Here is a 24,844-nt window from a genome sequence, read left to right as displayed (position 1 = left end):
GTGTTGGTGGACTATGAGTATGGAATACAGTCATGGTCATTGTATTTGTTGGATTTGCTTAACTATTTCCCTTTTTTACAAGGGAAGGCTTGTTGTATATCCAGAAATGACTATGATATAAAAATCAAAATTATCGATAAAACTAATTAGATAGAATTTTTTTTAAAAAAAGTAACAGTTTAAAAATGAAGGGAAAATAAATGAGTAGATCAGAAATGGACCCCATTTTCACTCAGAGGTAGAGAAGAACAAACTACTGGAGTCAATATCCCAAGCAGAGAGCGATGATCCATATTTTCCCTTCTGTAATAGGTAAGTAGGTCTCATTATGAAGAAAAATACGAGCTAATGTTTTTATTGAGTAGCTAGATGATACAGTGTATAGAGTGCCAGGCCTGGAGTCAAGAAGACCTGAGTTCAAATCCAGTCACAGACACCTACTAGTTGTGTGACCCTAGGCAAGTCACTTAACCCTGTTTGCCTCAGTTTCCTCATCTGTAAAATGTCTGGAGAAGGAAATGGCAAACCACTCCAGTGCCTTTGCCAAGAAAACCCCAAATGAAGTCATGAAGAGTCAGACATAACTAAAAAAAGTAACTGAACAAATAGCAATAACTTCCAGGGTCTAATGTCACCTGTCAGCCAGATACTTAGTCACTGCCAGATATTTTCACCTTTATCCCATTTAAACTTTATCCAGAGGCTTTGAATAGCACAATGCTATAATAGGCCATACTTACAGCATCGGGGGATGTTGCAGAATTCCCAGCGCTTTTCTGGATTTGAGGTAAAACACCATGGCCGAGGTTCTCCGTCTGGGTTTCGGCAATAATTCTCCTTTAGGTTCTTACTGGGAAATCTGAGCAGGGAAAGAGCTCATCACATTTAAGTTTATAATATCTCTCATATAATATCTCCTTCTCTCCTCTGACACTGCTTCTTTCAGGACTCAGTTCAAATGCCACCTTCTACAAGAGGGCCTTTCCCAATCTCCACCCACCAATGTTTTCCCTGCTGAGATTACCTCCCATTTAGACTGCATTCATTTTGCACATATATAGTTATTGGCATGTCTTCCCCATTAGAATTGTGAACTCCTGAGAGTGGGGACCGTATTTCTGCCTTTCTCCGTATCCCCAGTACTTAGCAAACTGCCTGACACATGTTAAGCACTTAATAGATGCTTGTCAATGATGTTGCTGATGGTTTAAGGAACTCTTAGTAAGGTAGCTCTCTCTACCAATGTAGGTTAGTGCCCACTCTAAAATGTGTAATGGTAATTTTAGAGTGTTCCCTGGCAAACTGAGGGATTACGTGACACAATTGTTCATGGTCATACAACCAGTGCGTGTCATAGTCAGGATCTGAAACTAGGTTGTCCTGACCCTGAGGCCAACCCACCATGCAATTCTGTGTCTATACAAATACTGTGTCTATAAACAAAATAAATTCACAGTAATGTGGGTAAGGAACAGCAGAAAAATATTGGGGAAGGGTAGGTGTCAGGAAAATCTTAGTGTTTAAGTGAGCCATGAAAGAAAGTAGGAGATCAAAGAGTTGGAGGGACACCTGAGCAAAGACACCAGGATGGGAGCTAGGATGTCATGTACACCAACGGTATCAAAGAAACAGAGGCCACCAAGTCACGGAGACAGATCTCTGCGGGCTGCCGATTGACTTAGAAAACCACACATTGATGTTATCTATTTCTACTGTAGTTTTATTTATTTTGTTTAATATTTCCCAGTTACATTTTAATCTGGCTCAGGTTGAATGTGGGACTGTTGTGCACTGTGCACTCAATACCTCTATTGTACAGGAAACAGCAAATACATGGCACATACTTAATACATAATTTTTGAATTTGCCTAACTATCCACTGATATATGCACAAATATAACGAGCTGGCACACACTGGAGAAGAGAGTGAAGACCTTCATGCTTTTAATGCGTGACTCTTCTCTCCTACTGAGTGTTCACAGAGTAGGAAAAATAGGACCCCGGGGAGCACAGAAGCAAAAGCAAGCACAGACGGTCCCTTATGCTGAACACAAAAAATTCCTTTGGGATGCTCAACATCTGGGTAGGAGGGCCGCAAGGGAATCCGGATGAAATTGATTGCATCAGCATTTCTGGCAATGTATCAAAAGATAACCTCCTCTCTCTCCCCTCTCCAAAAAAAATTACCCAGCTAGTGGGAAAAGGGCTGGTGGATCTTGGGTCTAATTCACCTACACCTGACGATGAGAACAGAGCATGTGGCAAGTATCAAAGGAATGAATGTAGGGAAGAGAACAGTTGAGGCCAGTGGATATAGCCTTGTCTTCTGCTATTTTGCCCTGGCTTCTTCCTTTATGTTATCATTATGATAAAGGCATAGATAGAATTTTTTAAAGTAACAGGCAGGAGGAGAAAGGAGATTTCTGATATCTGAAGCTCATCACAGTGGCTTCTCATCTTAGATCTTCCGTTCACTTCTTGGAAATACCTGTGTGGGTCAAAGAGTTAATTTTGATATCTTTCTTGTTTCCTGGTAGCACTTACTTGGAAGGAATGTACTCGTGAGAATGTGGTTCCTGGGAGCCCCAAGGCTGACACTCGATGCCGGACTCTGTCTTTGAAATAGTGCCTTGGTAGTTTTCACCACTGCAATGCATGCATTCATCTGGCATGTTGGGTTAGATGGAAATACAGAGAGAGATTGAAATAAATAAAGGTAACAAAGCTGAAATGGGGGTAGGGGGTGGGAGAAGGAGGAAGGGGAGGAATAAACACAGATGAGAAACTGGACCTAGAGATGGGATTAGAAATAGCTGAGTGCCACTCTCTGTCTACACCTGCTTTCTAGACAAGTTCCATCAAAGAAGGGCTAATAAAAGACTGGAGATTTCCTAACGCAGTTCTAATCTCTCCACCTTTGTGACTATAGATATTTGAAAGTTAGAGCTAAGAGCATACAGTATTTTAGTCTCTAGACCACCTCTTATTGTCAAGCTTAATCAAGAAATTTCTTTATGAATACAGGAGTGTGCTGGTAAATGCTTAACAACTGGCTCTTCTAAAAAAAATGTATAAGCAACACACTGAATTATTAACACTGTCTTAAGTCTAGAAAAGCCACAAAACAATAACTCAAATCCTGATTTGTAGCCTTTGTAGATTTATAAAGTGCTCACACTGAAAATTTAACAATGAGCTCTCTGAAACTATTTCCAATATCGCAATGAGATTCAGCATATCTGTGTGCCTTACTTTATCTAAGAGAGAGGAAGGAAAGAAGGAAGGAAGTAGGGAAGGAAGGAAGGAAGGAAGGAAGGAAGGAAGGAAGGAAGGAAGGAAGGAAGGAAGGAAGGAAGGAAGGAAGGAAAAAGCAAGAACGAAAAGGGAAGGGAAGGAAGGAAAGAAAGAAGGAATGAGAGAGAGAGAGAGAGAGAGAGAGAGAGAGAGAGAGAGAGAGAGGGAGAGAGAGAGGAAGACAGGCCTGACCTTCACATTCAGGAACATCACAATATTCAAATCTGGTGTCTGGATCCGTGGTGTAGCACCAAGGTCCCTTAACATCATTATCAGGATTTCTGCAGTAGTTTTTCTCCAATCCTTCATTTGGGTATTTGCTTGGTGTATAGCTGTGGAAAGGGGAAAATGCTTTAATTAAGTATCAATAATGAATTGGGAGAGATAGCTGTGGCATAGTGGATGGAGACCTGGTTCAGGTCCCAAGACTGACATACGCTGGTTGTACAGTAGCTAGGTAAGTCACCTACCCAAGCAATGCTTCCAGCAACACTCCAGGACTGTCAATCAAAGAGAAAATACTGACTTACTTTGTTAGAGGTAATTAGGTGGTTCAGTGGATAGAGCTGCTGGACCTGGAGTCAGGAAGACCTGAATTCAAATTTGGCCTGCTGGTTGTGTGGCCCTGGGCAACCTGCTTAGTCTCTGTTTGCCTCAGTTTCTTCAGCTATAAAATGGGGATAATAATAGTACCTACCTCCCAGGATTGTTGTGAGGATAAAATGAGGTAATATTTATAGAGCATTTAGCACAGTGCACTGGCACATGGTACGTGTTATATAAATGTTAGCTATTATTATTATCATTATTATACCAATAAAATCACATGTCCAATTCCATCCCCCATCCTTTTACTTCAATAATGAATATGTTTCTGTAAAGCCAGAGAAAGAGGCACATCTCATCTGAGATTTAGGCTTTTGACATCCAAATACATAGAGAATAAAATAACCCACATCTATCGAATGATAATAAGTTACATTTATATTGTGCTTTAAGTTTCACAAGCTCCTTTCCTCCTAAGCCTGCCCTCCAAGGTAGATATGGAGTAATGGTTATAATAACAAATGATAATAGCTAGTATTTATATAGTGCTTCAAGTTTTGCAAAACGCCTTACATGTATTACCTCACTTGATTATAAATGAGAAAACTGAAGCTCCCAGAGAATAATTGACTTGTCCTGGGTCACATAGGTAGACAGGAAAAGATTCAGACCCCAGCCTCTCATTATTCCAGGTTCAGATCTTTCTAGGATTCCATTTTGCCTCTCTGTTTACGTACAATTTGAACTCGTATGACAACTGGAATTTCTGTAGGACTTTTGCCACATTTGTGATTTGTCGGAAGGGTGATATTTATCGTTGGTATTATCATTCTGTTTTGGGGTCTCTGAACAGATGCTTAAGATATATCTTTGCCTAGGTCCAGAATCATCAACTCCGTATAGTGACCAGAGGGAAAATGGTGGCTTTCCAGATTCACAAAATCCTTCACCCTTTCCTACCGTTAACTTCTGTCCAGCTGCCCATGGTAGGTAAAGTTAGTACCTCACCACTCTGAGAGTCCTAACATATTTATAGTTAGCACTGCCAGCAAAGAGGACTGAGTTAGAAGAATAATTGTTGAAACTTATCCCAGGAAAATCCCTCCTGTTACTTATCATACTTTCTAGATCTCACAAACTGAGGAAAGCCCTTCTGTTCCTTCCAGCAAGAAGAAAACCACCAGACAAATATCTCTTTAAATTCCCAGATTCTATATAGATAAACAATTGCCTATTTAATTTATAATCTTAGATATCTTCCTGGGGGTTCTCTGAGGCTAAGCTTTATGAGAATTGCCCCTGGTCGTATACATACTACATATACCTAGTATGTATCAAAAGCAAGATTTGAACTTAGGCTTTCTTGACTCTGACTCTCTCCGCTATGCCTGGCTATCTCCCACTGTCCCTGAAAAATCACAATGCTTTATTTGAATAAAAAAAAATTTATTTTGATTTTTAAAAAATCCCCGTGTGTATGTCCTATGGGATGTCAGGCTTGTATACGATAACTATTACTCAGTTAACTTGAGCAATATAGTTAGCTGAACAGATGAACTTTAGAAATTTTTTATTGAAATATACGTGGTAAAACATTCAAATAATATGTAATAACAGTGAGTGAGTGTGACAGCTTTTAAGCAAGAATTATGCATCTTTGTGTAGATATTTGCCATATACTATAAAAAATAAGCAAATTTGAATTTCTCAGATTTCAGCTCAGCAGAAAGTTTTCAATATAAACTTATTTGTCTTTGATTACATAGTTCTGCTTCATAGATGGTATCATACCAGAATTTCCTACGTATGTATTTATATTTTAATTATGTTTCTGTATAAATATGAACAATAGGCCAAAAAAGGTCAGTTTTGCCAAACCAAATAGTGCAGGATGGGGAGTAATATATGATAAGGCTGAAAAGGTAGGATGGGACAAGTTCGTGAAGGCCTTTGAATATTAGTGGCTGGGATATTTGACCCTAGCTCAGTAGGGAATTTGAGTAGCTGAGTGACATGGTCAGACCTGCACTTTGGGAAAATCTCATTGGCAAGTATATGGAAATGAAATGGAGTGGGGTAACTTGAGACAGGGAGACCGATATTAGAAAGTTTTTGCCACAATCACAAAGTTAGGATGATCTGGGGATGGGAATGGAAAAAATGTTTGAATTTTACCAATGACATTTGCACAGTTGCTACTATATAGTGCTGGTTCAGGGTTAGTGTGTAACTGCCCTGAGGAGCCAATACCTAGAGAGGAAGGGTGGAAATTGGGAGCTTACACAGCGGTAGAAGTGGGTAGAGAGGGGGAGTGCTGATCAATAAGGGGTAGGTACGAGAGGCATGAGAGACAGGTATGGTTGTGTTGGAGACACCTCCCAGGATCGGCTATGGAGGAAAGTGGCCTGTAGCCCATCTTTACACCCTCTGATTGGAAGATCATGGTGCCTCAAGAGGTCAGGGCCTCCATTTTGGAAATGAATACCCTAGGCAATAAGGAGTTAACTAGGCCCACTTTAGTTGTTGTTATTCAATCCTTGTCCAACAATTGTGTCCAATTCTTTGTGATCCAGCAGGGTGTTTTCTTGACAAAGATACTGGAATGGATTTGCCACTTCCTTCTCCAATGGATTAGGCAAACAGAGGTTAAGTGACTTGCCATGGTCAAACAGCTAGTGAGTGTCTGAGATAGGACTTGAATTCAAATCTTCCTCACTCCAGACTCAGGGATCTCTATTAACTGAGCCACCTAGCTGACTTTGGCAGCTCCCACTTTGGAACTGTATTCTAAATATTTGTTCCATTCGTCAATGAGCATCTGTAATAAGCGTCGATACTAGTTCCTATTCCCAGGTCTGATTTGGTTTGGGGGATGACTGAATTATCCTGAATACAGCACGTGAACAGTTATATGGAAAAAACACTTACTTGGGTACATGAGGACTAGTATCACTCCATTTCTGGCAGGTAATTCCAGTTTTAGTTGTAGACCAAGTCCCTCTATAGCTTCTTCCATTTCCACTCTTGCACTCTGAAAGGTATGCTAAAAAGAAATTCCCATCATTCAAAATATTTCATAACAGATAAATCTAATGGGGAAAACTGAGCCCCCTGCTTAATTGCAAACTAATGAGATATCCAACAGCAGAGAGAAATGACATTTTAGACAGCTGCCTTATTGCTGCTCACAGACTCCCTGAAAAGACAATTTCTTCCATCTCCAGTGGCCATCAGCTAAACCACCCAAGAAGCTATGGCTGTGATTTGTCAGTGATTATGTTCCATGAGGAAATCCTGGCCAATTGTGTTAAAGGGCTTCAATGTTCTACAAGGAAAGAAGCAAATATCGAAAAGGCCATATTCTGACTCTTGCTTTTGGCATGTACCTAGGGAAGTCTCTATCACCTGCCCAACAACCACCTTTTGAACTCTAATCTCAGGACCCATCTTATGTTATTCATTTTGTCTTAAGTAACATGTCTAAATGTTAGAATTTGGGAGGGTGAATTCTTCATGCTGTCTCTGTTTCATGAACAGTGAAATCTATGGGATCATAGATCCAGAGCTAGAAGGGACCTTAGAGGAAACTGAGCCCAGAGAGGTGAAATACTCTGCCAAAGGTTACACAAGGGAAAAAAGTGGCCGAGCTGAGATTTCAGCCTAGGACCTCTGCCTGTTCTCAGTGGGTAAATTGGTGTTTAAATGGCATAGGTTTTAGTGTTAAATTGTATTTCAAGCTCAAAAAATGAGGGTAAAATGTTTCATGGACAAGGGTGCACTCTAGCAAAGATAGAACAGAAAAATAAGAAAAGTAGGGTGGTCATGGAAAGAAGGTGTGTCAATGTGTTTTTGACTGGATTTTCTCTTACTCTGGAGAAATACTGCAAAAGCCTCTGTTCTTCATTTGGGGGAAGGGACTACAGTGGAAGCAGGGATCTCTGTGGTATAGTATATGAAGCTCTATGGAACCCAGAAATAGAAAATTGCTTATTTTAGCAAGGTACAATTTAAGCAAAATTAATCAACTAGGATATAATTTGTCCACTTTAATATCAACAATAAATACCTACTGCATCACTATGGAGTTTTCTAATCCCAGGCAATCGTCCTTTTCTAAGACACCACTAATTGTGATTAGCTTATCCTTTATCCTGAGTTATTTCTAAAGCTTAGCATTCATTAATACCTTTTAAAAAAAACAGAGCATCTCCTATATATAGCCAAACTCTGCTAGGGTCATTGTGTATCTTCGAACTGAAGCAGTGCTAAGTGCTCTTTCCTCCTATAAGAATCTGCTTTTCTGAGATAATGTCACACCATATAGCAACGATATTTATTATGGATTTCTAAGGAACAAATGCAAACTGCAGAAAATGAAAACATGCAAATTCACAACTTAGTACAACAATAATGGAATTTAATTAAAGGTTTGAGGAAAATGGTATATATTGCAAGAAAAGAAAAAATGTAATACTATTAAAAGATTTTACTATAATACTGTCAGGAAGGACTATAATCCCCCCTACCCTCTAGACAGACCAAGCAGATAGATAGATAGGTAGGTAGACAGACACATACATGTATCGATATATTGATAGATGCAAATCAGATAGGTAGATGATAGATACATACATAGATGGATAGACAGATGGATAGATACATACATACATACATATATGGATACATTAGATAGATAAGTAGGTAGATAGATGGATGATACATACATACATACATACATACGTGGATACATAGACAGATACATACAAATAGATACATGCATAGATAGAAATACAAAGATAGCAATATGGATAAAATAGAGATAGAGATATATACACACTAGCACAGGGCACTTATATGATCTCTTAATAACTTTCCAGTCATATTCTGAAGGTGGAAACTAAGACATACAGTCAGCCCCTCTCAGTGGAAGTGTTAGAGAGCCTTTTATGCAGCCCAGGAAGAATTTACCACTCCGGTCATCTTATTACAAAAACAAAGTAGCCCCTCACTACTTGGTCTGTCTTCATCTCTTTGGGAAAGAAAAAGCATTGAAAAGTTGTACATGGCTCCCTCTTAAGAAGGAAGGAGAACAAGAAGACATGCATACTTCTCTTTTCAAATAAAACCACATCTCTCCTCCTTTGAATGGAGGAAGTCTTGCTGTTTTCAGCCGCGATCACACACTTCTGTTCTTTGGTGTAATATTCAAAGGACCTGCAGAAATGAATCAAAGACAAGAGAGATTTTTTTTCCCATTAGTTAATATAGACAAATGGTTATTCACAAACTTGAAACATGTGGATATATGTATATTTACACACACACACATATACATGTATGAATTATATACACAATATACATTATATACACATGTGCATGTATACATACATGTATATACACACATATAGATGTGTATTTGTGGATAACAGGAGATAAAATTAGAAAAAAGGATGTGGAGAGCCTTGACTGACCAACAAAATTATATAAAGATATATAACAAAATTTGAAAATCTCTATGCCTTGTGATAAATTGTGAGAACTCTAAGCCTGTTGCCGTATATACATTTTAGGTAAAATTAAAAGTGACCCAGAATACTATAGTTCATTTTTATTTTTGTAACCCCAACACCTTGTACAATGTCTGGGCATGTATTAAATGTTTGTTTAATTGAATCAGAATGTTAGGAAATAAAGGTATTCTTTTATTCAGTAGCTTTCTCTCTATTAATTTAATTCTATATCTTTTGGTTTCAAATTATTTGTTCATAATACACATTGATCTAAAACTATTGCTAATTAATATCTATGCATTTAACATTGTGGTGGAAAAAAGAGGACTGATCACTTCCTCTGGATCAATCATCTCTCTCTTACCTGTTCTTCCCTGCCTCCCTCATCTCATCTTTCTAATCTATCCAAGGCATCACTGCCAGATCAATCTTCCATGGGGGCTGTCATTTTCCTACACCTTTAATAAATCTCTTTAAATGTTAATTGCATAATAAAAATCCAAAATCCTTTGCTTGTCAGTCAAGGCTCTCCACATCATTTTTTTCCAACTTTGTCTTCAGCTATTCACATGTACAAATGTATATATGTATATGAACATATCTTCTGTTTCAGTCAAATGGATCTATTCCTTAATCCCCTCAACACCTTGTTGCAGCCTCTAAACCTTTGGTCATGCTCTTTCCCTGCCTGGATTGACTTCTCACCTATCCACTTATCTTAGTTCTACCTTTCCTTTAAAATCTACCCTTTTCAGATGTTCCCCTCCCCCCCAACTACCCTAGTTCTCTATGATCTCTTACTCCTCTCAACCTCTGTAGTAGTATCTATCTAAAACCAAGAGGCAACACTATATATAATAAAGATAAACTAGCAGCCTTTCCAATATTGTCAGGAATAAAGTAATAATGTCCATTAAAATCATTTCATTGTTGTTGTTTCACTCATGTCTGACTGTGACCCCATTTGGGATTTCCTTGGTAAAGATATTGGAGTGTTTTGCCATTTCATTTTCCAGATGAGGAACTGAGAGAAACTAGGTTAAGTGACTTGCCTAGGGTCACATAGCTAGTAAGCACCTGAGGCCAGATTTGAACCCAGGCCCTTCTGATTGCAGGCCCAATGCTCCATCCACTGTACCTCTTAGCTGCTTCATTATAACCACTACTATTTAATATAGTCCTATAAAGGTAGGCTATAGTAATAAGATAAGAAAAAAAGTTGAGGAAATAAGCGTAGACAGAGGAAACAAAATTATCACTTATAGAAGACTATATGATAGTTTATTTAGGGAATCCTAGAGAGCCAACTAAAAAATTAATTGAAACAGCAACCAGCAAAGTTGCAAGATATAAATATATCTATATAAATCATCACTATTTCTGTATGTCACCAATGAGACTCAGCAGGATGAGATAGAAAAAAAATTATACTTAGAATAACTACAGAGCATAAAATATGCAGGAGTCTAACTACCAAGATGTAGACAACCATAAACCAGTCAAATAACTGGATAAATATTGATTGTTCATGAATAGGTTGAGCCAATATAATAAAAATGACAATACTACAAAAAATATACTTATTTAATGCCATCCCAATCAAACTACCAAAGGATTGCTTTGTAGACTTAGGAAAAAATAGTAATATTCACCTGAATATGCAAAAGGGAAATCTCAAAGGAAATAATGGGAAAAAAGTAGGAAGACAAGGAATCTCATACTATGCTAGAAAGCAGTACTCATAAAAATGGTTTGGTACCAGTTAAGAAATAGAGACATTGATCATTACAATATATTAGGTACACAACATATTGAAGACAATGAGTATAGTAACCCAGTGTTGGATAAACCCAAAGACCCCAGCTGTTGGGAATAAGTTACTACTAATCAGCAAAAACCAGCTAGAAAAAAATTAGAAAGCAGACCAGCAAAAAGTAGATAAAGAATAGTATCTCACACGATTTTCCAAGATAACTTCCAAATGGTTATAGGGCTTAAAAAAAGAGTGACAAACAAATATAAGGAATGATGAAGAAATTACCTTTTAAATATGTTAACGGGAACAATTCATGACTAAACAAGGGTTAGAAAGAATCACACAAAATAAAGTGGACAATTTTGATTATGTAAAATAAGAAAGGCTTTGCACACATGAAATGTGCAGTAAAATTAAAATAGAAACAGCTAAAGAAAAAAATCTTGTCAGGAAGTTTTTCTGATAAGGGTTTCATTTTCAAGTGATACAAATTAATTCAAATTTATAAGAATAAGAGCCATTTCTCAACTGATAAATGGTCAAAGCATATGAATGAGTAGTTTTCTAATTTAAAGAAAAGCTTAGCTGCTAAGAATTATCTTTAAAAATGCTCCAACTCACTAATATTTAAAGTAATGCAAATAAAGTAACTCTGAGGTTTTATCTCACACCCAGCAAATTGGTGAAGTTGACAGGAAAGGAAAATGACAAATACTGAAGGAGCTATAAGAATGCATTGTTGATGGAGCTGTAAGTTGGTCCAGCCATTCTGGAAAGCAATATGGAACAGTGCCTCAAAAGTTACTAAATTGTGCGTATCCTTTGATCCAGTTATACCACTGATAGGCCTATTTCCCAAGGAGATCACCGAAAGAGGATAGGGACCCATATGTACAAAAATATTTATAACAGGAAACTAAGGGGTGTTTATCAATTGGGAAATGGTTGAACCAGTTGTGGCATGTGAATGTAGTGAAATAACATTGTACTTTATGAGGAAAGTGACTGTATCAGTATTAGAGAGACCGGGAAAGATGTATGTGAACTGATGGAAAGTGAAGTGAGCAAAATCAGAACAGTTTATACTATAACAACAATATTACAAAGACAAACAACTTTGAAAGACTTAAGAACTTTGCTTATTGCAAGGATCAACTACAAATTTCAGAGAACCAATGACTAAGAATTCTACCTACCTCCTGATAGAGAAGTGATAGATTTGGAGTGCAGATTGAGAGATGTATTTTTTGGATACAGCTAATGTGGGAATTGTCTTTGTTTGACTATACATATTTGTTACAAAGATTTTGTCTTTTTTCTCCTAATAGGAGTGGTGGGGGGAGAAAAAATAATTTTTATTCAGTAAAAAAATAAAAATAAATCAAAACACAGATGCTCAATAAATACTTACTGATGAAGGCAGATACAGCCAACATCATTTATTGAGTTTCCAGGATAGGAAAAATTGAAAATTAAGAGGTTTGCCTTTGGGCTTCCTTTCCTTCCTCATCCTCCATCACTCAATCATTTCCACCCAATCCTTCATCTCCTAGCCACCTGGTGTCTTTATAATGCTCCTGGTTGGGACCTTCTACTCCATCATCCCATCCAAACCTGCCCTCTCTGTTAATACTTCATGATCCAGACCTTTCTCTTGCTCTCTCTTTCTACCCCTTCCATTACCCCTCCCCAAATTCTGCAGAATAATTTATTAAGCTAATCTGTGATAATAAAGTAATGGAGAATAATGGCTTAATGTCTTATCCTTCCTAAGTTAACTTAATTGAATGTAAACAGGGGCTTAGTAAAGTCTAACTCATAGGAGTAACTCAAGGGATAGGATTTCTAGGGAAGTTCAGCCTTGGGACGTATTTGTTGGTATGTAAACCTTCCAAATCATTCTATGGTGGAGATTACCTACTTTTCTAACCTAAGTCTTTATCTTCTAGTAACAGGGAAGTTCCTTTGGTTCAACTTAATAACATTCACTAAACACTTGCCGAGAGCAGCTTATGCTACTCTGCTAGTGGACAGAGTAAGACATTTTCTATTCTCATAGTTAGATCTACAGTCTGGTACAGGAATGTGACCTATGCAGAGATAGGTATGATATGAAGCAAAAAGCAGCAGCATAAAAATGTTTGTGGGCTGCTAGGTGGTTCCATAGTGCATAGAGCACCAGGCCTGGAGTCAGGAAGACTCATCTTCCCAAGTTCAAATCTGGCCTTAGACACTTACTAGCTGTGTGACCCTAGGCAAGTCACTAAACCCTGTTTACCTCAGTTTCCTCTTCTGTAAAATGAGCTGGAGAAGGAAGTGGCAAACCACTCCAGTCTCTCTGCCAAGAAAACCTCTAATGAGGTCATGGAGAGTTGGACACAACTGAAAGATTACTTAACAATAACAAGATATTTGCTCAAGTGGGATCTGACAATGAAGGGTAACAGTGCGGTGTTTCCCTGAAAATCTAGTAGGAAGCCTACTTGTGGTTTACTGTGACTAGCAATTTGCTGATATAACACAAGATCCCTTGAATGATGTGCTGTGCTAGTGTGGGCAGTAGAGAAAGCTAAAACAACCTCATGTTGTCTTTGGTTCCTCTGTGTTGCCCCTGACCCTTTTTGCATTTCAGCTCCAACCCAGTTTTCAACCTTCTTTTCTGCTGGAGCAGCAAGGACAGTCCTATCTATCAGGGCAGGGTTATAAGACAGCTAACCTATACAAGGGCCTTTCCTGCTACTAGACCCCAAAAAACAGGCCTGTCCAATTAGGAGATACCACGTCCCCTATTTCTATTCTGCAAGTTCCCAGCAACAGACCTCATCCAATCCTAAGGTACCCCATACCCAACTCACCTCCTGACTAAATTGAAACCTAGATAAGCTTTGTCCTTTTGTCCTTTCAGAAGTCTCTGTCCCTGAGGGTTGGACTCCCTTGCTGGCAAATTCAATAAACCCTCATTGGTTCCTAAATTTTTGGTTTGGGTTTGTTTCTGGTTCTGGTTCTGGTTTGTTCCAGTACTGATGATCTTACCAACAACCGGCACTAAGCATATGAAATTAGACAGTCATGATCATTGATCATCTTTAAACACTTGTGAAATATGACATTGAAATGAAAGAGCACAAAAGACCTATGAATGATAGCAACTTTGAGTCAGCTTGGAAAGATAGAATGTGTTGCAGTAAAAGAGTAAATACATATTATGAAGTGGTCCAAAGAGGGGGTTAGACAAGGAGGTTTGTTCAGTCATTTTTCAGTTGTGTTCATCTCTTCATGACCCATTTGAGGTTTTCTTGGCAGAGATTCTAGAGTGGTTTGCCATTTCCTTCTCCAGCTCATTTTACAGGTGAAGAAACTGAGGCAGACAGGGTTAAGTGATTTACCCAGGGTGACCCAGCTGGTAAGTGTCTGAGGCTGGATTTGAACTCATGAAGATGATTCTTCCTGACTCCAGGCCTGGTGCTCTATCCACTGTGCCACCTAGCTGCCAGACAGAGAGATACACCAAAGGAAATTCTAGAAACTTGCCATTCTATCGGGTTGACTCTCTCCTGTCCTTATTTCTCTTTCTTCTACCATATATGGGGAAGAAACAGGGCTACTAAACATGTATGAGAAAGCAGACAAATCTGCAGGAACTTGAGATATTTTATTTCAAAAGGTTCCTAATTCCATGATCATACTGGTGTAAAGCACCTTCACCAATGCCAAAAACAATCTTTTTTAAAGAAATCCATTCAACTAGGGGCCAGTCTTCCAGGGTAGGCAGCTAGGTGGCACAGTGGATAGTGCACCAGACCTGGAGTCAGGAAAACTCATCTTCCTGAGTTCAAATCTAACATCAGACACTTACTAGCTTGTTGACTCTGGGTAAGTCACTTCACCCTGTTTGCCTCAGTTTCCTCATGTGTAAATGAGCTGAAGAAGGAAATGGCAAACCACTCCATTATCTTTGCCAAAAAAACTGAATGGGGTCATAAAGAATCTGACACAACTGAAAATGACTGAACACAATCTTCTAGGGATGAGTCCATCCAAATTTAGGTAGGCTGATCTTTCCAGAATAGACACACAATCTCTTACTAGGCCTCTACTTGAAAGCTTTCTAGCCTGGTAGAGCCTGGCAGATTTTATGCTTCTCTAGCATATCCTTCAAGAATTCGGGGACATCTGCGTGTTGAGGTACCATAAAGAGGCAGTATCCCAGAGGAAAGAGCACTGTGTTTAGAGTCAGAGGGCCTGAATCCAAATGCTACTCAACCTCTGTGGGCCTGTTTCCCCAAATACTAAACAAGAGGGTTAGATTAGATGGCTTCTAGGACTTCTTGTAGCTCTAAATCTGTGATCTATGATCCCATTCATCTCAGTATACCAGTAGCAATGTCTAATTATGGAGATTTCAACAGGTGGGTCAGCAGAGATGGTTACCCAAGATCTGATCGCAAACGATTTTATGCTGCCCTGAACATGTCAGGTTCTGGGCTAGGTCAGAAGGCAAGGCCTAGAAGACCAAGGCGCACTCAACATAATCAAAATGTATTCACTTCCAGATAAATTCAGTCACATCTACTTGCCTTTTATGGTAAAGAAACTTAAAGTAGTTAGTCTGGCTTACTCAAATCTGCTACCCCAGCCTTCTTTCTTGGATCTGACCTTTGACTCTAACAATTTGAACCCCACAACTCCCATCCCACTGCTTGACTCTAGGACATGGCCTTGCTTGTTCAGATGAAAGTACTTATCAGCCAGCCCACACAGCTGGCAGCTTTCCACTCCCCACTACTGGCTCTGCTCCACCCCACCTCCCTTCCCACCCTATCACCTCCCTTTGTGTCCTCCTGGGGCCTCTGGTTCACTTGGGATTCACATCCTAGAGTGGGTCTGGCTTTTAACTTCTAATTACCAGCACTGTGCTTCACTCACTGAACAGTCTTCCTCCTGGAAGACGTCTTGAATTGGAATGAAGCTCTGTACAGTGGCATCTTGTAAATTATGTCATTGTTTGTCAGAGATCCTGAAGGATGACTCATGATCTAAACTGGTATTATGTAGCTAGTGCCAGGACACACCAGCACATCCCAGACACTTCACTGGTGTGTCATAGACACTGGAACTTCCCAATAATTTTAGCTTGAGCCCTACACTGACTGATGCCCTACCCACCTGTCTTTCTTTTCTTCCTCTTCCCTCTTCATTATTAAAGAAGCAAACTTATTTCAGGGACCTACTACCCTCTCTTGTATACAGCTTGTTGTTCAGTCATTTCAGTTGTATTTGACTCTTCATGGCCCCATTTGGGATTTTTTTGGCAAAGATACTAGAGTGGTTTACCATTTTACAGATGAGGAAACTGAGGCAAATAGGGCCAAGTGACTTGCCCAGAGGCACACACATCTGAGGCCTTAACCCTGTAATATAACATAATCCACCCGCTTGCCAGTCTTGACCAGTAGAAAAGGGAATCTACCCTTACCTTCTAAAGACGTCATATAACAAATTTAGAAGTAGTATATGAAAAAAACTAGAAAACAGCAATCTATAAAGCCTCATGTGAAGTTATTAGATTATGACAATTCTCTTTCATCAGAGGATTCATTATAATTGTCAGAGTTCAGAATGTACAACTGTTTACCATACTCCCTAGGAAGCGATCATAAGATAATGGATTTAAAGCAGGAAGGGACCTACTACTACGACTACTACTACTAATGCTAATACTACTACTAATAAAGGCTGTCATTTATACAGTGCTTACTGTGTGCCACACACTGTGCTGTGTATGCACTTTATAATTGTTATCTCATTTTTAAAAATGTTCATGTGGTACGTATAACATGCTAAGCACTTTATAGTCATTATCTCATTTAATTCTCGTGGAAACCCTAACAGGTAAGTGCTGTTATTATCCCGATTTAACAGTTGAGGAAACTGAGGCAAAGATAATGGAGTGGTTTGCCCAAGGTCACGCAGTTATTAATTGTCTGAGGCTGGATCTGTGATTCATCTTCCTGAGTTCAAATCTGACCTCAGACACTTACTAATTGTGTCACCCTGGGCAAGTCACTTAACCCTGTTTTCTTCAGTTTCTTCATCTGTAAAAGAAGCTGGAGAGGAAATGGCAAAACCACTCTAGTATCTTTGCCAAGAAAACCTCCAATGGGATCACCAAGAATTGGACACAACCGCAAAACGACTGAATAATAACAAAGCATGTGATCTTCCCGACTCCAGACTCCCATTCTAGCCACTGTGCCACCATCTGGTCAAAGAACACTGAGGTCATCATAAAGCTGGCAGCAGGACTGGTACAATAATATCTCAGATTGTACTCAGTTTTCCAAAGTGTTGTCTGTCTCCATCACAACCCTGTGGAGTACCTAGAGAGCACGAAGATTAATATCTTTGAAGAGACTGAGTCTGAGAGAGGAAATGCCTTTTCCACGGTGGCATAGCCAGTGAGTATCAGAACAAGGATGAGAAGTCAGGTCTTCAGACTGCAATCCTGGAGACCTTTCTACTTTACCATGACACCTTCCTGGTATATACAATAAGAATTACTCAGAGATGGGGGAGCAATTTCCAATGAATTGAGTAGTATCACATGTTGACTGAAATAGATTCTCTGCCAAAGACTACTGGGCATTTGATCTAATTTAACAGTCATTTTTAGAGTGCCCGTTATGTGCCAGGCAGTACAGGATCACAATACAGAATTTGAGAGTTGGAAGATATCTAGACAGCCATCTGATCAATCCCTATAGGAAAGGAATTATAACTGACTTACAAGAAAACCAGCCTCTGTCTGAATTCCTCCAAGGAGAGATTCCACTCCTCAAAGCAGCCTGCTCCACTTTTAGACAGTTCTTTGAAACTTCCACCCACTGTTACTGCTGAAACTGTACCCACTGAAACTGCACCCACTGCTCTCAGGGTCAGATGAAATACATCTAATCCCTCCTCCACACGAAAGTCTTTCAAATACTTGAATTGAGGACTCATGGCCCCTTCTTCAAGACAGTTATGTCTAATTCTTTGAACCAAGCTTCAGATGACACAGGCTTAAGACCCCTTTAGGTTGTCCTGCTTAATCTGTAAAGCCCGAAACTGAACTTGATGGTCCATACAGAGGCCGACTAAAGCATAGTTCAGTGGGGCTGTCATCTTCCTTTTCCTGGAACTGATGCTTCTCAACATAGCCCAACACTGCATTCAGTTTTCTAGTTACCTCACAAACCTGCAGACTCATATTGAACTTATGATTCCCACCTCCTACCCCCACCGCAGATCTTTTTCAGAATAATTTCTATAGAAGCATGCCTTATCTTCCTCCATCTTATACTTTTGAAATTGATGCTTTGTACCCAAGTGTAAGACTTGACATTTATTCTGACTAAATTTTGTCTAACCAGGTTCAGACCAATGTGTTTGAGCCTTTCAAGGGCTTTCTGTATCCAGATTGTCTCATCTAGTGTATTAGCTATTCCTCCCAGTTTTGTTATGTGGAAATTTGAAAAGCATGCCATCTATGCGTTTATTCAAGATATTGATAAAAGTGTCACACAACGCAAGGCTAGCACAGTATTCTACTAGACACTTCCCACCACATGGACATTAAACCGTTAACAACTGACTACTCTTCAAGTTCAGTCATCCCACCCATTCTGAATTGTTATAGATGACAGGAGCAAAAACTAAAGTAAAAAAGGCACTTGCCTTCAAGGAGATTACATTCTACCTGGAAGAGAGAAACAGTGTACCCAAATACGTAAATATTTAGTAGTTTTCCAGTCTTCATGACCCCATTTGGGATTTTCTTAGCAAAGATGCTGGAGTGGTTTGTCATTGCCTTCTCCAGCTCATTTTCCAGATGAGGAAACTGAGATCAATAGGGTGAAGTGAGCTGCTCAGATTCACACAGCCAGCACGTGTCTGAGGTTGGATTTGAACTCACGAAGATGTCTTCCTGACTCTAAGCCCAGCGTTTTATCCACTATACCACCTAGCTACCAGAAAACATACGAGTACTTACATATAAAGTAAATTCAAAGTTAACTAGGTGAGGGGAGCATTAACAACAAGGGAGTATCAAGAAAAAGATCATGTTGATGTAACATTTAAATTGAGCCTCAAAGGGAGCTAGAGATCCCAAGAGGCAGAGATAAGGAGGGAGAACTTTACAGGCAACAGTATAGAGATGGAAAATGGAATATATGCAGTTGGTAGGCCTGTTTGGCTGGAATATAGAGTGTGAAAGAAGAATTCGTCTGTAATAATAAACTGAAGTAAGGCTGTGAAGGGCTTTAAGAGCTAGGAGGAAGTGGAAGTCACTAAAGCTTTTTGAGAGGGTGAATCGTATTAGCAGACCTTTCTGAATTAGGAATATTAATTTAGTGGCTATATGGGAGACATGGATCGGGAAGGGGAGAGACCAGCAGCAAGGGGCTATTTGCTATAATCCAGACGATAGATGATTAGGCCCTGAACCAGAGTGGTTGACATGTGATGAGCAACTAGGTGGCATAGTGGATGGAGTACTAGGACTGGAGTCAGGAAGACTTTTCTTTATGAGTTCAAATCTGGCCTCAGACACTTGCTAGCTGTGTGACCCTGGGCAAATCATTTAACCGTTTATCCTGATAGAGGGGAAAATGAGTTCTATTTGTCAAGGTGTGGTTTTGAGAAAGGCAGCATGGTGTAGGGGAAGCTAGGTGGCACAGTGGATATGAGTTAGGAAAACTCATCTTCCTGAGTTTCAATCTGGCCTCAGACATTTACCAGGTGGGTGACCCTGGGCAAAGTCACTTAACCCTGTTTGCCTCAGTTTCCTCATAGAGCAGAAACAGCAAGACAGCTGAACTCTGTCAACATTTCCCTCCAAATAATTTTAAAATAACTCCTCAAATCAAATTTTGAAGCAGCAGAGCCAACAAAGTCAGGGTAAGATATTTCTCTGGCCTAAGAAAATTTAGGAGGTCAACAGAAGAGGTCTGTGACACTAGGGTGGACCCCTGTCCAGAGTGCACATCCCCGATGTCAGCAAAAGCAGCTGCAGCAGCATTGGGAACTCTAAGCCTAGAGACGGTAAGGGGGTTGGATAACTGGTCAGTGCCCTTTGCTGGCACTGATTGGCAATTCTATTGCCCAAACACAGTTCTGGGTCACAGTTCCAGAATGGAGAGGAGCACTTACAATCAGTCACAAGGGAGCAAAGGGCCTGGTCCCAGTCCCAGGGCCAAGAGGAGTGCAAGTACTTGTGACTACAGGAGAATGGGGGACCTGGTCCCAGTTCTAGGGCCAAGAGGAGCACTAGTACTTGGTGAAGCAGGAAAGCAAGGGCCCTTCCTGGGTAAAGAACAAAGCACAGAGTAGAACAGCAGGGGCCACACCTCTTTCTGGATGACTCCACCTTGGAAAAACTGAAAACTTGCAGACCCCAGAACTACCTCTGAAAATAGCAGCATGAAAAATCCTGAAGCATGGGATAGTGCTTCTCCATCCCCAGGTGAACAGAGCCTAACTTCAACCAAAAGTCAAGTCAAAAAATAGGGTAGAAAAATGAGCAAACAACAAAAAAAGAACTTGACCACAAAAAGTTATTATGGTGGCAGGGAAGACCAAGACACAAACTCAGAAGAAGACAACAATGTGAAAACAACTATAAGTAAAGCCTCAAAGGAAAAAAATGCTCATTGGACACAAACCCAACTGAATTCCTGGAAGACTTAAAAAAAGAGATAAGAATGGGAGAGGAAAAATGGGGAGGGGGTGTGGAGAGAGAAATGAGAGCAATGCAAGAAAATTATGAAAAGAGAATAAACAGCTTGGAAAAGGAGGCACAAAAAATACTGAGGGAAATTACATCTTAAAAAAAGAGAATTAGACTAATGGTAAGAGGCACAAAAATTCACTGAAGAAAAGGCCTCCTTTTAAAGCAAACTAGGCCAAATGGAAAAGGAGGTACAAAAAGTCACTGAAGAAAAAAATCTCCTCACGGAAGAAAATAATTCCCTAAAAATTAGAACTGGGCAAGTGGAAGTTAATGACTCCATGAGACATCAAGAAACAATCAAAGTAAGTAAAAAGAATGAAAATAGAAGATAATGTGAAATATCCGATCAGAAAAACAACTGACCTGGAAAATAGATCAACAAGAAATAATTTTAAAATGATTGGACTATTAGAAAGCCATAACAAAAAACAGAAATCATATTTCAAGAAATTATCAAACAAAATTGCCCCAATATTTTAGCTCCAGAGGTAAAATAGGAATTTAAGCAATCCACCAATCAATTCCTGAAAGAGATCCCAAAATGAAAACTCCCAGGAATATTATAGCCAAATTCTAGAGCCCCCAGGTCAAGACAGACAGAGACAGAGACAGAGAGACAGAGAAAGAGAGGCAGAGACAGAGAGAGACAGAGATAGAGAGTCAGTTGAGTATAGAAAATCTGTTTTATCTAGTAGGGGACTAGGAAGAGAAGGAGATAGGAGAAAGCTGGGGGAAGGGGGGTAGGATGGGTTGATAAAAAGGAGGGCAGATAAAAGAAAGCAGTGGTCAAAAGGAAAATAGACTTTTGAGGAAGGACAGGATAAAAACAGAGAGAAAAAAAATAAAAAGGAAAATGGGATGAAAGGAAATACAAAGTTAATAATCATAACTAGGAATGGGAATAGGATGAGATCACCCATAAAACAGAAGCAGATAGCAGAATGGATTAGAAACCAGAATCCAACAGTATGTTATTTACATGAGACACACTTGATACAGAAATTATTTTGCTTCAGTTGAAGTAATAGCGGCAGGTGTGGCAATCATGATCCCAGACAAAGCAAAAGCAAAGATATGCCTATTTAAAAGAGATAATCAGGGAAACCACATTTTGCTAAAAGGTACTGTAGAAAATGAAGTAATATAAAAATTTCACAGCAAGTTTCTCCGATAAAGCCCTGATTTCTCAAATTAATAGAGAATTGAATAAAATTTATAGAAATAAGAGCCATTCCCCAGTTGATAAATTGCCAAAGGATATGAACAAGCAGTTTTGAGAATAAATCAAAGCTATCTATAGTCATATGAAAAAATGCTCCAAATCACTATTGATTAGAGAAATGCAAATTAAAACAACTTTTTACCAACCAGAAATAGTGAATGCTAGAGGGGAAGAGTGAAAATAGGAACACCAATGAAATGTTGGTGGAGTAGTGAACTGGTCCAACCATTCCGGAGAACAATTTGGAACTATGCCCAAAGGACTATAAGTCTGTGCATACCCTTTAATCAATATATACCACAAAAAATCAAAGAAAAAAGGAAAAGGACCTATATGTAAAAAATATTTACAGCAGTTCTTTTTGTAATGACAAAAAATTGGAAACCAAGGCAATACCCATCAATTGTGGAATGGCTGAGCAAGTTGTGGCATATGATTGTAAAGGAGTACTATTGTGCTGTAAGAAATGACAAGGGGGTTAGTTTCAGAAAAACATGGCAAGACCTATATAAACTGATGCAAAGTGAAACAAGAAGAACCAGGAGAACATTGTACATAGTAACAGCAATGTTGCAATGATGATCAGCTGTGAAAGACTTGGCTAATTTGATCAATACAATGATCCAAGACAATTTCAAAGGACTCATGATGAAAAAATGCTATCCACTTCCAGAGAGAGAGCTGATGAACTCTGAGTGCAAATTTAAGTATAGTTTTCTCACTTTATTTCATTTGTTTTTGTTTTTTGCTACATGGCTAATATGGAAATATGTTTTGCATGATTTTACATGTATGTTGCTTGCCTTTTCAGTGGGTGGGGGAAGGAGTGGGAGGCAGAGAATTTGAAACTCAAAACTTAACAAAAATGTTAACAATAAATAATAAATAAATGAAGGAAACAAACAAAATTAGACGGAATAACTTTGTAGTGAAACCAGTCTACAATACAAAGCAGACTGATGATGAAATACAAAGGCTAGTCTCATGGAGAGTTACACTAATCCACAGTGCATTGAAGACTGCCATATTATACCGATGATCCCTTCATCCTCCCATACCCTTGTTGAAGGGTAAAAATTGCGCCATGGTTATTGGAATTAGAAGAAATTTTTATAAAATAGCAATGATGCTTTGGCAATGTCTGCAACATGCATATCCTCCATCTTCAACACATATTGCAACATTATGGCTTGAGAAAGTCCACTCAGATGCATAGTATACAAACTACACTTCTATATATTTGACATATAGATCTAGTAAATCTTGCCTATGGTCATATAATTAAAATAATCTGTGACATTTATATAGAGCTTTAAGGTTCACAGAATACATGTATACAGTTTTCTCTCATTTGAGCCTCACAACAATCATCCATTTTATGGAGGTTAAGTGACTTGTCCAGGCTTGCATTGCTAGTAAGCATCTGAATTTGAACACAGGTTTTCCTGACTCCAAATTCATGAATCTATATACTACGCTTTTGATCAGCCTACTGAGAAAAGTGCCAGACAGAGTCAAGAAGATCTAAGTTTAAATCTTACCTCACTCACTTACTAGCTGTGTGGTCCTGGCCAAGTCATTTAATTTCCCCTTCATTTTACATGTGAAAAAATGTCACAGATACTGAGTGGCAAACTTTGGGCATGGTGTCATATCTTCTGACTCCCACATCCAGTGCTGGAGCATTGTTGGAATCATTAATACTTTTTACCTTCCAATTGTTTCAAAAGGAAAGTTTTTCTTGTGGAAATGAATGTCAAAAACTAAAAATAAATAAATTAAAGTAAAAAAAAGAAAGGTGAAAAAATGAAAGTTTTTGGAAAAGATCGCATTTAGGGTGACTATTACGACGCAACATCCCAGATGCACCCCGACTGGTTAATAAAACACATGTAATAAGCATCCTAGGACAGAGGAGATCATGCTTGGAAAGACGATACTGAGGACAAGAAGAGTGGATCAGGGAAACACTTTTCTCTGTGAAATACAGCCAGTTCTTTCTGACTTATCATAAACCTCAATACTTGGACTAAATCTGGCATTAAGCTCAGAATGCACATCGTGCTATTTTCCAATCTGACCTTGAAGACTGGAAAGCACATAGAGAAGTTACATTAGAAGCAGAGCGTGAATATCTTCTAGAAGTACTTGTGTCAGAAGCTGGCAGGAAGATGACCTTTGAGGGAATGCAGAATGTTCGACTGGAAGAGTCCTTACACATCATCTTAGTGCAACTCTCCTATTTTACAGAATGGGAAAAGGGAAGCCTTGGGAAGAGGGAAGGGACTTGCCCAAGGTCCCACAATGAGTCAGTGGCAGAGCCTGAACCAGCACCTGAGTTCTCCTTACTCCTAGTCCTAGCTCCCAAACAACTTCTCTGATATCCCAGAAACCACATGCAGATTATCTGAAGTCCTTTGCCAGCTCTAAATTCTATCAGATCATTTCTTGGAGAGTGATCTGGCATTAATTTCAGAATGCAGATAATGCTATTTCCCAGCCTGGCATTGAGAATGCATGCTCTTTAAAGGCAGGGGCTGTTGGATTTTTGCCTTTGTATCCCTAGTGCCTAAACTGTGTTTGGTATACAGTAGACACTTAATAAATGCTTATTAGTGATGATAATATGTGACCTTGACTTCTGGAGCATTATTCAGAAATTAGATGGAGCGCATCTGTAGACACAGAAACTAGTCAGATAGTGGGTGCTCTCTCTTCCTCTCTCCTTGCTGAAGGAGGCAGGA

General features: G+C 39.2%; 1 protein-coding gene across 1 annotated transcript in view; it reads right to left on the bottom strand.

Moving 5' to 3' along the window:
- PLG (plasminogen) overlaps nucleotides 1–24,844 on the bottom strand; it is a 71,286-nt gene that overhangs the window by 34,020 nt on the left and 12,422 nt on the right. Inside the window, exons 3-7 of the mRNA XM_036768820.1 lie at nucleotides 8,948–9,054; nucleotides 6,769–6,883; nucleotides 3,487–3,626; nucleotides 2,545–2,665; nucleotides 741–859 (exon numbers count right to left, since the gene is read on the bottom strand). Coding sequence (XP_036624715.1) covers nucleotides 741–859; nucleotides 2,545–2,665; nucleotides 3,487–3,626; nucleotides 6,769–6,883; nucleotides 8,948–9,054 — 602 coding nt within the window. The remainder of the gene's footprint in view (nucleotides 1–740; nucleotides 860–2,544; nucleotides 2,666–3,486; nucleotides 3,627–6,768; nucleotides 6,884–8,947; nucleotides 9,055–24,844) is intronic.

This window comes from Trichosurus vulpecula, chromosome 7 (genome assembly GCF_011100635.1).
Source record: "Trichosurus vulpecula isolate mTriVul1 chromosome 7, mTriVul1.pri, whole genome shotgun sequence".
Classification (NCBI taxonomy): domain Eukaryota; kingdom Metazoa; phylum Chordata; class Mammalia; order Diprotodontia; family Phalangeridae; genus Trichosurus; species Trichosurus vulpecula.
This window is presented reverse-complemented; position numbering and strand designations above follow the sequence as displayed.